General features: G+C 39.3%; 1 protein-coding gene across 2 annotated transcripts in view; it reads right to left on the bottom strand.

Annotated features, from left to right (window-relative positions):
• EBF2 (EBF transcription factor 2) overlaps positions 1–14,790 on the bottom strand; it is a 136,033-nt gene extending 121,243 nt beyond the window's left edge. For both annotated transcript variants that reach the window (XM_069767019.1, XM_069767021.1), the window contains exons 1-2: positions 14,500–14,790; positions 7,211–7,367 (exon numbers count right to left, since the gene is read on the bottom strand). In XM_069767019.1, coding sequence (XP_069623120.1) covers positions 7,211–7,367; positions 14,500–14,639 — 297 coding nt within the window. In that variant the 5' untranslated portion in view covers positions 14,640–14,790. The remainder of the gene's footprint in view (positions 1–7,210; positions 7,368–14,499) is intronic.
• Between the last annotated feature and the right edge of the window lie 1,273 nt (positions 14,791–16,063).

Raw genomic sequence — 16,063 nt, 5'->3', positions numbered from 1 at the left:
AGCGCCCCACTTTGACCAGTTTGGGTATGAGACTGGGCCCCAGACCTCACTACCGTACAGAAGGATTGGGGCAATGATGGAGTCAAAGATTTTTAGCCAGACGGTTACTGGTGCTTTGAGATAGTACTACTCTCTATGTACCACATACAGCTCTATATAGACTCACATACCATCCGACTCTCTATATACCACATACAGCTCTATAGACTCACACACCATCCTACTCTCTATATACCACATACAGCTCTATAGACTCACATACCATCCTACTCTCTATATACCACATACAGCTCTCTATAGACTCACATACCATCCGACTCTCTATATACCACATACAGCTCTATAGACTCACACACCATCCTACTCTCTATATACCACATACAGCTCTATATAGACTCACATACCATCCGACTCTCTATATACCACATACAGCTCTCTATAGACTCACACACCATCCTACTCTCTATATACCACATACAGCTCTATAGACTCACATACCATCCTACTCTCTATATACCACATACAGCTCTATATAGACTCACATACCATCCGACTCTCTATATACCACATACAGCTCTCTATAGACTCACACACCATCCTACTCTCTATATACCACATACAGCTCTATATAGACTCACATACCATCCGACTCTCTATATACCACATACAGCTCTCTATAGACTCACACACCATCCTACTCTCTATATACCACATACAGCTCTATATAGACTCACATACCATCCTACTCTCTATGTACCACATACAGCTCTCTATAGACTCACATACCATCCGACTCTCTATATACCACATACAGCTCTCTATAGACTCACACACCATCCTACTCTCTATATACCACATACAGCTCTATATAGACTCACATACCATCCTACTCTCTATGTACCACATACAGCTCTCTATAGACTCACATACCATCCGACTCTCTATATACCACATACAGCTCTCTATAGACTCACACACCATCCTACTCTCTATGTACCACATACAGCTCTCTATAGACTCACATACCATCCGACTCTCTATATACCACATACAGCTCTCTATAGACTCACACACCATCCTACTCTCTATATACCACATACAGCTCTATATAGACTCACATACCATCCTACTCTCTATGTACCACATACAGCTCTCTATAGACTCACATACCATCCGACTCTCTATATACCACATACAGCTCTCTATAGACTCACACACCATCCTACTCTCTATATACCACATACAGCTCTATAGACTCACATACCATCCGACTCTCTATATACCACATACAGCTCTCTATAGACTCACACACCATCCTACTCTCTATATACCACATACAGCTCTATAGACTCACATACCATCCTACTCTCTATATACCACATACAGCTCTCTATAGATTCACATACCATCCTACTCTCTATATACCACATACAGCTCTATAGACTCACATACCATCCTACTCTCTATATACCACATACAGCTCTCTATAGATTCACATACCATCCTACTCTCTATGTACCACATACAGCTCTCTATAGACTCACATACCATCCTACTCTCTATGTACCACATACAGCTCTCTATAGACTCACATACCATCCGACTCTCTATATACCACATACAGCTCTATAGACTCACATACCATCCGACTCTCTATATACCACATACAGCTCTCTATAGACTCACATACCATCCTACTCTCTATATACCACATACAGCTCTATAGACTCACATACCATCCTACTCTCTATATACCACATACAGCTCTCTATAGACTCACATACCATCCGACTCTCTATATACCACATACAGCTCTCTATAGACTCACATAGCATCCGACTCTCTATATACCACATACAGCTCTCTATAGACTCACACACCATCCTACTCTCTATATACCACATACAGCTCTATAGACTCACATACCATCCGACTCTCTATATACCACATACAGCTCTCTATAGACTCACACACCATCCTACTCTCTATATACCACATACAGCTCTATAGACTCACATACCATCCTACTCTCTATATACCACATACAGCTCTCTATAGACTCACATACCATCCTACTCTCTATGTACCACATACAGCTCTCTATAGACTCACATACCATCCGACTCTCTATATACCACATACAGCTCTCTATAGATTCACATACCATCCGACTCTCTATATACCACATACAGCTCTCTATAGACTCACACACCATCCTACTCTCTATATACCACATACAGCTCTATAGACTCACATACCATCCGACTCTCTATATACCACATACAGCTCTCTATAGACTCACACACCATCCTACTCTCTATATACCACATACAGCTCTATAGACTCACATACCATCCGACTCTCTATATACCACATACAGCTCTCTATAGACTCACATACCATCCTACTCTCTATGTACCACATACAGCTCTCTATAGACTCACATACCATCCGACTCTCTATATACCACATACAGCTCTCTATAGACTCACATACCATCCTACTCTCTATATACCACATACAGCTCTATAGACTCACATACCATCCGACTCTCTATATACCACATACAGCTCTCTATAGACTCACATACCATCCTACTCTCTATGTACCACATACAGCTCTCTATAGACTCACATACCATCCGACTCTCTATATACCACATACAGCTCTCTATAGACTCACATACCATCCTACTCTCTATATACCACATACAGCTCTCTATAGACTCACACACCATCCTACTCTCTATATACCACATACAGCTCTCTATAGACTCACATACCATTCTACTCTCTATGTACCACATACAGCTCTCTATAGACTCACATACCATCCGACTCTCTATATACCACATACAGCTCTCTATAGACTCACATACCATCCGACTCTCTATATACCACATACAGCTCTCTATAGACTCACATACCATCCGACTCTCTATATACCACATACAGCTCTCTATAGACTCACATACCATCCGACTCTCTATATACCACATACAGCTCTCTATAGACTCACATACCATCCGACTCTCTATATACCACATACAGCTCTCTATAGACTCACACACCATCCTACTCTCTATATACCACATACAGCTCTCTATAGACTCACATACCATCCTACTCTCTATGTACCACATACAGCTCTCTATAGACTCACATACCATCCGACTCTCTATATACCACATACAGCTCTCTATAGACTCACATACCATCCTACTCTCTATGTACCACATACAGCTCTCTATAGACTCACATACCATCCAACTCTCTATATACCACATACAGCTCTCTAGACTCACACACCATCCTACTCTCTATATACCACATACAGCTCTCTATAGACTCACATACCATCCGACTCTCTATGTACCACATACAGCTCTCTATAGATTCATGTGCCATCCCACTCTCTATATACCACATACAGCTCTCTAGACTCACATACCATCTTACTCTCTATATATCACATACAGCTCTCTATAGACTCACATACCATCCTACTCTCTATATACCACATACAGCTCTCTATAGACTCATGTACCATCCTACTCTCTATATACCACATAAAGCTCTCTATAGATCCATAGATGATCCCACTGTCTACATACCATGTACAGCTCTCTATAGACCACCCAACTCTCTGTATACCACATGTAGGTCCGTACAGACTTTTAGCCTTCTCTCTATTATATACACCTCTTTATTGTCTCTTACATTTCCATTAAAGCACATATGGCATTATTAGGCAATATATAAATATATACAGTGGGGCAAAAAAGTATTTAGTCAGTCAGCAATAGTGCAAGTTCCACCACTTAAAAAGATGAGAGGCGTCTGTAATTTACATCATAGGTAGACCTCAACTATGGGAGACAAACTGAGAAAAAAAAATCCAGAAAATCACATTGTCTGTTTTTTTAACAATTTATTTGCATATTATGGTGGAAAATAAGTATTTGGTCAGAAACAAAATTTCATCTCAATACTTTGTAATATATCCTTTGTTGGCAATGACAGAGGTCAAACGTTTTCTGTAAGTCTTCACAAGGTTGCCACATACTGTTGTTGGTATGTTGGCCCATTCCTCCATGCAGATCTCCTCTAGAGCAGTGATGTATTTGGCGTTTCGCTTGGCAACACGGACTTTCAACTCCCTCCAAAGGTTTTCTATAGGGTTGAGATCTGGAGACTGGCTAGGCCACTCCAGGACCTTGAAATGCTTCTTACGAAGCCACTCCTTCGTTGCCTTGGCGGTGTGCTTTGGATCATTGTCATGTTGAAAGACCCAGCCACGTTTCATCTTCAATGCCCTTGCTGATGGAAAGAGGTTTGCACTCAAAATCTCACGATACATGGCCCCATTCATTCTTTCATGTACCCGGATCAGTCGTCCTGGCCCCTTTGCAGAGAAACAGCCCCAAAGCATGATGTTTCCACCACCATGCTTTACAGTAGGTATGGTGTTTGATGGATGCAACTCAGTATTCTTTTTCCTCCAAACACGACAAGTTGTGTTTCTACCAAACAGTTCCAGTTTGGTTTCATCAGACCATAGGACATTCTCCCAAAACTCCTCTGGATCATCCAAATGCTCTCTAGCAAACTTCAGACGGGCCCGGACATGTACTAGCTTAAGCAGTGGGACACGTCTGGCACTGCAGGATCTGAGTCCATGGTGGCGTAGTGTGTTACTTATGGTAGGCCTTGTTACATTGGTCCCAGCTCTCTGCAGTTCATTCACTAGGTCCCCCGCGTGGTTCTAGGATTTTTGCTCACCGTTCTTGTGATCATTCTGACCCCACGGGGTGGGATTTTGCGTGGAGCCTCAGATCGAGGGATATTATCAGTGGTCTTGTATGTCTTCCATTTTCTAATTATTGCTCCCACTGTTGATTTCTTCACTCCAAGCTGGTTGGCTATTGCAGATTCAGTCTTCCCAGCCTGGTGCAGGGCTACAATTTTGTTTCTGGTGTCCTTTGACAGCTCTTTGGTCTTCACCATAGTGGAGTTTGGAGTCAGACTGTTTGAGGGTGTGCACAGGTGTCTTTTTATACTGATAACAAGTTTAAACAGGTGCCATTACTACAGGTAATGAGTGGAGGAAAGAGGAGACTCTTAAAGAAGGAGTTACAGGTCTGTGAGAGCCAGAAATCTTGATTGTTTGTTTCTGACCAAATACTTATTTTCCACCATAATATGCAAAAAAATGATAAAAAAACAGACAATGTGATTTTCTGGATTTTTTTTTTCTCAGTTTGTCTCCCATAGTTGAGGTCTACCTATGATGTAAATTACAGACGCCTCTCATTTTTTTAAGTGGTGGAACTTGCACTATTGCTGACTGACTAAATACTTTTTTGCCCCACTGTATATCATACAGAGCTCGCAACAGATCTTATCAAGATAACACATGACACATGACTGTATATTACCTCTACCACATACAGTATAACTCTCTACAGTCCTATCTATAAGGAATAGCAGAGTACTGACTGTTGTACAGACAGCCCACACTGTGCAGCAAGGTAGCACCTTATATGGAGTAGGGTAGCACCTTATATGGAGTAGGGTAGCCCCTTATATAGAGTAGGGTAGCCCCTTATATAGAGTAGGGTAGCCCCTTATATAGAGTAGGGTAGCACCTTATGTAGAGTGGGGTAGCCCCTTATATAGAGTAGGGTAGCACCTTATGTAGAGTAGGGTAGCACCTTATATAGAGTAGGGTAGCCCCTTATATAGAGTAGGGTAGCCCCTTATATAGAGTAGGGTAGCACCTTATATAGAGTAGGGTAGCCCCTTATATAGAGTAGGGTAGCCCCTTATATAGAGTAGGGTAGCACCTTATGTAGAGTGGGGTAGCCCCTTATATAGAGTAGGGTAGCACCTTATATAGAGTAGGGTAGCACCTTATATAGAGTGGGGTAGCCCCTTATATAGAGTAGGGTAGCCCCTTATATAGAGTAGGGTAGCACCTTATGTAGAGTGGGGTAGCCCCTTATATAGAGTAGGGTAGCACCTTATATAGAGTGGGGTAGCACCTTATATAGAGTAGGGTAGCACCTTATATAGAGTGGGGTAGCACCTTATATAGAGTAGGGTAGCCCCTTATATAGAGTAGGGTAGCACCTTATATAGAGTGGGGTAGCCCCTTATATAGAGTAGGGTAGCACCTTATATAGAGTGGGGTAGCCCCTTATATAGAGTAGGGTAGCACCTTATATAGAGTGGGGTAGCACCTTATATAGAGTAGGGTAGCACTTTATATACTGTAGGATCGCACCTTATATAGAGTAGGGTAGCATCTTATATAGAGTGTAGTAGCACCTTATATAGAGTGGAGATAGCCCCTTATATAGAGTAAGGTAGGACCTTATATGGAGTTGGATAGCACTTATATAATAATAATCCATATTTTTATGTAGCGCCAACATATTCCGCAGCGCTTTACAGTTTTGCACACATTATCATCGCTGTCCCCGTTGGGGTTCACAATCTATATTCCCTATCTGTATGTCTTTGGAATGTGGGAGGAAACCCACGCAAACACGGAGAGAACATACAAATTCTTTGCAGATGTTGTCCATGGTGAGGTTTGAACCCAGGACTCCAGCGCTGCAAGGCTGCAGTGCTAAGCACTGCGCCACTGTGCTGATATATATATACATCTATATATAGTGGGGATAGCACCTTATAAAGAGTGGGGTAGCACCTTATATAGAGTGGGGTAGCCCCTTATATAGAGTGGGGTAGCCCCTTATATAGAGTGGGGTAGCCCCTTATATAGAGTGGGGTAGCCCCTTATATAGAGTGGGGTAGCACCTTATATAGAGTGGGGTAGCACCTTATATAGAGTGGGGTAGCACTTTATATACTGTAGGGTAGCACTTTATATACTGTAGGGTAGCACTTTATATACTGTAGGGTAGCACTTTATATACTGTAGGGTAGCACTTTATATACTGTAGGGTAGCACTTTGTAGGGTAGCACTTTACATACTGTAGGGTAGCACTTTATATACTGTAGGGTAGCACTTTATATTCTGTAGGGTAGCACTTTGTAGGGTAGCACTTTATATACTGTAGGGTAGCACTTTATGATATAGCATACTGATATGTAATGTTTATATGAGGATCAGTCTAGCGTCGCGTTATCCATACATGTAATGTAATACACTAATATAACACATTATGCCATATGAACCCACCTTATCATTTTCCACAAAGTCCACGAAGGAGGTGCGCTCGATCTCTATGGGCTGCCCCTGCCGGTCATAGAGCGCCAGCACGAAGTGGAAAAAGTTAGATTTCCGTAAATTGGAAGGCGGCTGCTTCTCAAAATGTGCCCGGGATACTGCGACCCCACTGCAAAGTGCAAGGATACAACATGTTATGGGCGCAGATCCGGCAGAACAGCCACGATATACAGTCCAGTGTGCGGATAGAAGAACATTACTACAGGCAATAATTAGATTGTGATTGCGATAGTTGGATCCCTCCTTATTCAGCTCACTAATAGCCGGAACCCGGATCCCTGACAATCAGGGGTCCGGCTATGTGACAGTCACAATACACAGGCTCTCCACTCAGGGTGTGATAGATAGATAATAAACTGATAGATAAAAGAGTGTGCAGTGTACCAGTAGGGAAAGGGTTAAATGTTCTAACAATCGCGCATGATACATTTGTCACATCTTAACATATAGAAGAATGTCTGACTATAGACATTGCACCACATTCTGCACGGGACTCCGTTTGTGAGTAGATAGATAGATAGATAGATAGATAGATAGATAGATAGATAGATAATAGATAGATAGATAGATAGATAGATAGATAGATAGATAGATAGATAGATAGATATATAATAGAAGATAGATAGATAGATAGATAGATAGATAGATAATAGATAGATAAATAGATAATAGGTAGATAATAGATAGATAGATAATAGATAATATATATATAGATAGACGGATGGATAGATGATAGATTGATAGATAGATAGATAGATAGATAGATAGACAGACAGATAGATAGATAGATAGACAGACAGATAGATAGATAGATAGATAGATAGATAGATAGATGATAGACAGATAGATAGATAGATAGATAGATAGATAGATAGATAATAGATAGATAGATAGATAGATAGATAGATAGATAGATAGATAATAGATATATATAATAGAAGATAGATAGATAGATAGATAGATAGATAGATAGATAGATAGATAGATAGATAGATAATAGATAGATATATAATAGAAGATAGATAGATAGATAATAGATAGATAGATAGATAGATAGATAGATAGATAGATAGATAGATAGATAGATAGATAGATAGATAGATAGATAGATGATAGATAGATAATAGATAATAGATAGATAGATAGATAAATAGATAATAGGTAGATAATAGATAGATAGATAATAGATAATATATATATAGATAGACGGATGGATAGATGATAGATTGATAGATAGATAGATAGATAGATAGATAGATAGATAGATAGATAGATGATAGACAGATAGATAGATAATAGATAGATAGATAGATAATAGATAGATAGATAGATAATAGATAGATAGATAATAGATAGATAGATAGATAGATAGATAGATAGATAGATAGATAGATAGATAGATAGATGATAGATACTAGATAGATGATAGATAGATAGATAGATAGATAGATAGATAGATAGATAGATAGATAGATAGATAGATAGATAGATAGATAGATAGATAATAGAGATAGACAGATAGATAGATAGATAAATAGATAGATAGAAAGATAGAGATAGATAATAGATAGATAATAGAGATAGATAATAGAGATAGATAGATAGATAGATAGATAGATAGATAGATTGACAGATAGATGATAGATAGATAGATAGATAGATAGATAGATAGATAGATAGATGATAGATAGACAGATAGATGATAGATAGATAGATAGATAGATAGATGATAGATAGATAGATAGATAGATAGATAGATAGATAGATAGATAGATAGATAGATAGATAGATAATAGATAGGTAGATAATAGATAGATCATAGAAAGATAATAGATGATTGATAGATAGATAGATGATAGATAGATAGATAGATAATATATTGATAGATAGATAATAGATAGATAATAGATAATAGATAGATAGATAGATAAATAGATAATAGGTAGATAATAGATAGATAGATAATATATATAGATAGACGGATGGATAGATGATAGATTGATAGATAGATAGATAGATAGATAGATAGATAGATAGATAGATGATAGACAGATAGATAGATATATAATAGATAGATAGATAGATAGATAATAGATAGATAGATAGATAGATAGATAGATAGATAGATAATAGATAGATAGATAGATAGATAGATAGATAATAGATAGATAGATAGATAGATAGATAGATAGATAGATAGATAGATAGATAGATAGATAGATGATAGATAATAGATAGATACTAGATAGATGATAGATAGATAGATAGATAGATAGATAGATAGATAGATAATAGAGATAGACAGATAGATAGATAGATAGATAGATAGATAGATAGATAGATAGATAGATAAATAGATAGATAGATAGATAGAGATAGATAATAGATAGATAATAGAGATAGATAATAGAGATAGATAGATAGATAGATAGATAGATAGATAGATAGATAATAGATAGATAGATAGATAGATGATAGATAGATAGACAGATAGATGATAGATAGATAGATAGATAGATAGATAGATAGATAGATAGATAGATGATAGATAGATAGATAGATAGATAGATAGATAGATAGATAATAGATAGGTAGATAATAGATAGATCATAGAAAGATAATAGATGATAGATAGATAGATAGATGATAGATAGATAATAGATAGATAGATAATAGATAGATAGATAGATAGATAGATAGATAGATAGATAGATAGATAGATAATAGATAATATATATAGATAGGCGGATGGATAGATAATAGATGATCGATTGATAGATAGATTATAGATAGATAGATAGATAGATAGATAGATAGATAGATAGATAGATAGATAGATAGATAATAGATAGGTAGATAGATCACATAGCTATGTGCACACTTGCTTGTTGCATGTACAGGTGCTGACTTCCTCGGCTCCGCTCCAGCACACAGCGCCCCCACAGTGTGGCGGTGGTCAGTGGTATGTAGCACTGGGGTACAGGGCAGTAGCGGGGTCTTCTGATCATATCCCTGACCGGCTCGGTCTCCTACAACTGAACTTTTGATGGTAAATCTATGAGCGACTTCTCTGCCGGCGACAAAGTACAAGGAGGAGGAGAGCGGAGCAGCCGGCGGCGGCGGGGAGAGAGCGAGATCCCGGGAGCGGAGCAGCACTCGGTGTAGGGGAGCCACTTGGATTATGGAGTTTATAAAAATATATATATCAGATATGCCTCCAATAGCTACATGTATGTATATACACATACAGATCCCTCCAACTCATCGCCAAGAAATATCTCAACAAGACATTTACTGGAGGAGTTATCTGTAGGTGTAAAGTAGGGAACTGGTAGTAGATATAGATAATAGATAGATAGATAGATGATAGATAGATAGATAATAGATAGATAGATAATAGATAATAGATAGATAGATGGATAATAGATAGATGATAGATAGATAGATAGATAGATGATAGATAGATAGATAGATAGATAATAGATAGAATATAGATAGATAGATAATAGATAGATAGATAGATAGATAGATAGATAGATAGATAATAGATGGATAGATAATAGATGATAGATAATAGATAATAGATAGATAGATAGATAATAGATGGATAGATAATAGATGATAGATAATAGATAGATAATAGATAGATATGAGGCAGATACATCATTCTTGATCACTTTCTATAAATCCTCCCGGTAATTGCCTGAATGATTCCCCTTTTTCATCGGTATCTGCGGGATTCTCTGGACTCTATGACCCCTCCGGTTCCCCCTCTGAATCCTCCAGGTCCGGGCTCCGGTGCGGGCAGAGCCCGGGACTCGGGAGCAGCAGTGTACAGATCTCTAGATGTATTCCAGTCCCACACTGTATATATATATATATATATATCCCAGGCTATACTGATGAATATAATATACATGTGTAATAAGAATAGTATCACACACACCCGAGGTTCCCTCCACTGACACTTGATTATAATGTACAGCCCTGTAATAACGCGGTGACATCCTCTGATATAAAGCTTACATACAATATTACCGTCACAGTAACCACTATTTGTAATACAATGCTACATATAAATGCGGAATCCAGATATATAATAATAATGTAATATACCGATTCATAATACTACTGCAGTAACCTTATATAATAGCAATGTAACAACACATTAAATTAATATAATTCTCTATTCCAGAACATTGGTATATAATAGAACTACCATAACCCGATGTATAATATCAAAGTTATGTTTCCTTATATCATCACATCAGATTTAATATAATACACCAGTGATATCCTGATATATATATATATATATATATATATATATATATATATATATATATATATATATATATATATATACACACTCACTGTTGTATGCTCGTGAAATTATTAAGAAGATGCCAACAGAAAGTTGCTGCTACGTTCACACAGTGCGGTAGGAGCAGTCCTGTGATTGTCGGTATAATCCCCTATTATAATGGTTTCATAGACTGCGGACTTGTGTAATAAGTTACAATATATAGTGCAATGGCCGAAATCTATAATAATTCTCTATATGACGATGATGTGTTGTTGTGTAATATATATAAAGTTTTATGACAATGACTTACAGTACAATAACCCTAAATACCGAGCACAGGACTGTACATAATATGTCATTTATTACTAATTATTAATGGATGTCCATAAATAGATAGGGGGAAATATTACAGATATTCAATATTACCGCAAATATCACTGATCTTCCTGCAGTCCTATGTAAAATCACAGCTAAAACAGTCTGATATTCACCATGAGTTGTGTCCGATCTGCTAAATCTGTGTTTATGTTATGTACATGAGATAGATATTTAACAGATAGATAGATGATAGATAGATAATAGATAGATAGTAGATAGATGATAGATAGATAGATAGATAGTAGATAGATGATAGATAGATAATAGATAGATAGTAGATAGATGATAGATAGATAGATAGATAATAGATAATAGATAATAGATATTTAACAGATAGATAATAGATAAATAATAGATAATAGATAGATGATAGATAGATAATAGATAGATAGTAGATAGATAATAGATAGATGGATAATAGATGATTGATAAAGGGAGAATAAGTAGATGATATATAGATAATAGATGTATATAATAGATAGATAATAGATACATAATAGATAGAAAATAGATAGATAATAGATAGAAAATAGATATACTGTATAATAGATAGTAGATAGATAATAAATATAGATAATAGATAGATGATAGAATAGATGGACACTTTGTAGATATTAGATGGAGGATATCTGCTGTCACTGATGGATTATTATTATTATTCAGCTCTGAACCTGCAGAGAAGTGAAGTTCTTACAGAAGTTCCTCGGCTCCTGCAGATGTCGGCGCCATTACTGTCTGCTCCCGGCCGCTGATCGCCCGGTGCTGTGAGCAGTTTCGGGTGTCTCCGGGTCACATCTCTGGGTGACTCTGACTCCGGCCAGGACTTCTCGCCATCTCCTCTGTGCCCTCCGCTCCCCAGCTGCCTCCATCATTAGTGCCGGCTCCTCATCTTCTCCGGCCCCATCTTTGTCTTTCCATCCGCCTCCATCGCTCCCCAGCAGACATATTACTGATACTCACTGACCGAATGGGAGTTGTAGTCCCAGAACTTCTTGTAGGGTCTGATGGCCCTTCTAACCCGACTTGTAGTGTTATTCCATGGACTTGTAATGTTATGATATGGTCTTGCTGGGACTTGTAGTGTTATGACATGGTCTTGCTGGGACTTGCAGTGTTATGACATGGTCTTGCTGGGACCTGTAGTTTTGTAAAGTGCTCTTGCTGGGACTTGTGGTGCTATGACACGGTCTTGCTGAGACTTGTAGTGTTATGACACGGTCTTGCTGGGACTTGCAGTGGTATGACATGGTCTTGCTGGGACCTGTAGTTTTGTAAAGTGCTCTTGCTGGGACTTGTGGTGCTATGACACGGTCTTGCTGAGACTTGTAGTGTTATGACACGGTCTTGCTGGGACTTGCAGTGGTATGACATGGTCTTGCTGGGACTTGCAGTGTTATGACATGGTCTTGCTGGGACCTGTAGTTTTGTAAAGTGCTCTTGCTGGGACTTGTGGTGCTATGACACGGTCTTGCTGGGACTTGTGGTGCTATGACACGGTCTTGCTGAGACTTGTAGTGTTATGACATGGTCTTGCTAGGACTTGTAGTTTTGTAAAGTGTTCTTGCTGGGACTTGCAGTTTTTTGACATGTTCTTGCTGGGGCTTGTAGTTTTGTAAAGTGTTCTTGCTGAGACTTGCAGTGTTATGACATGGTCTTGCTGGGACTTGTAGTATTGTAAAGTGTTCTTGCTGAGACTTGTAGTGCTATGACATGGTCTTGCTGGGACTTGTAGTGTTATGACATGGTCTTGCTGGGACTTGCAGTGTTATGACATGGTCTTGCTGGGACTTGTAGTATTGTAAAGTGTTCTTGCTGAGACTTGTAGTGCTATGACATGGTCTTGCTGGGACTTGTAGTGTTATGACATGGTCTTGCTGGGACTTGCAGTGTTATGACATGGTCTTGCTGGGACTTGTAGTATTGTAAAGTGTTCTTGCTGAGACTTGTAGTCCTATGACATGGTCTTGCTGGGACTTATAGTGTTATGACATGGTCTTGCTGAGACTTGTAGTGTTATGACATGGTCTTGCTGGGGCTTGTAGTTTTGTAAAGTGTTCTTGCTGGGACTTGCAGTGTTATGACATGGTCTTGCTGGGACTTGCAGTGTTATGACACGGTCTTGCTGAGACTTGTAGTGTTATGACATGGTCTTGCTGGGACTTGTAGTGTTATGACATGGTCTTGCTGGGACTTGCAGTGTTATGACATGGTATTACTGGGACTCGTAGGGTTACAGCAGTGTTTTGCTGGGACTTGTAGTCCCCTAAGTCTCTGCGTCCTACCAGTTGCCGCACAGCTGCTGTTATACCACATTATCCGCTGCACCTTGTAGTTCTCCAGCTCGAGCACATCTATAATGCAATACTAGCCTGTCTCCTGCCAGACTGTGTCCACCATTGATACCTATCGATGTCCCACTACAAGCTCCAACACTGCTATCCTGGGACTTGTAGTTCCTCCTCTCCTGGAGAACCAGTAGTTGTCTCGGAGATGGTGGACGGTAGAGCATGCAGTCAGTGTGAAAGTTTCTGTGCCCGGTGCCCCCTGCATTTCTTACCTTTGAGCCGCCACCTTGGCATCCACAACTCCAACATTCCTCACCCAGGACCTGACAGGATCCATGCCAATGCCAGCTGTCAGGGCTTTGTCTCTCAGGGCAGATCCTCCTCTTCCTAAAGTGTCCTGGACCCCAAACATTGAGAGCTGGCAGCAGAGAAGTTGTGGGCAGGCGCCAGTGTCCTCCACATGCAGCCCCTAGCCAGCCCCCTTGTCACCTGCCCAGCACCCCAGCAGCAGCAGCAGCAGCAGCAGGGTGACCCTGGATCCTCTGCCCTGTACACTATGCACTGAGGCAGCATCAGCCCAGAGCATGAATGAGCCCCCCAGAGGGGAGGGACCACCCTGCATCCTGCCTCTCATTGGCCAGCTCCCTGTACAGGACCCTACCCACAGGCTGGAGCCATTAACCCCTGCAGTGCTGCAGCAGCTGAGTCCTGCCATAGAACATATCACTAGGATCGGATTTATCAGCGCACAAATCATTCTCAAAGAAGAGGAGGAAAGTGCCCAGATCCAATGGAAAAAAGCTAATGAAGAAAAGGACAGAGTGCAATCATGGAGGAAAAGGAGAAGATGCCGCCACAAAAACCATGGCACCTCCAAACATTACACTTTTATTATACAAAGAAAATGAAACAACAAGGAAAAAAATTCATAGCAAATATTTAAAAAAGCCAAAAAATTAGGCAGATATTTCCATTTTAGCACATGATAAAGCTAAAAACTGAAAATGGACCCCACATTTAATATCCTACACCGTTGGCTATTATTATTATTATTATATGTGAGGAGGGGTATACATAATAAAAACAAGTACAGTAATCTTAGTTAATACAAGTCACGACTGGTACAGGAGGAGAGAGGACCCTGCTCGCGAGGGCTCACAATCTACAAGTAAGGAAGTGATAACCCGCACTAATATAAAACATCCAATAAATATAAACATCTAAATGAAGTGTGGAGGACAGGAAAAGATCATATAAAGGGGGGAAGCAAAGGGGACCAGGGGCCTCACACATCCTCCACTCAACAATACGTAACACTGCAGATCTAAAGAACAGTGATGTCACAGTACAGGGATAATACACACAGTGATGTCACAGTACAGGGATAATACACACAGTGATGTCACAGTACAGGGATAATAAACACAGTGATGTCACAGTACAGAGATAATAAACACAGTGATGTCACAGTACAGGGATAATACACACAGTGATGTCACAGTACAGAGATAATACACACAGTGATGTCACAGTACAGAGATAATACACACAGTGATGTCACAGTACAGAGATAATACACACAGTGATGTCACAGTACAGAGATAATACACACAGTGATGTCACAGTACAGGGATAATAAACACAGTGATGTCACAGTACAGAGATAATACACACAGTGATGTCACAGTACAGGGATAATACACACAGTGATGTCACAGTACAGGGATAATACACACAGTGATGTCACAGTACAGAGATAATACACACAGTGATGTCACAGTACAGGGATAATAAACACAGTGATGTCACAGTACAGGGATAATACACACAGTGATG

The sequence above is a fragment of the Ranitomeya imitator genome, chromosome 4 (genome assembly GCF_032444005.1).
Source record: "Ranitomeya imitator isolate aRanImi1 chromosome 4, aRanImi1.pri, whole genome shotgun sequence".
NCBI classification, from domain to species: Eukaryota; Metazoa; Chordata; class Amphibia; order Anura; family Dendrobatidae; genus Ranitomeya; species Ranitomeya imitator.
The sequence above is the reverse complement of the archived record's forward strand: the minus strand, read 5'-3'. Positions and strand labels throughout refer to the sequence as shown.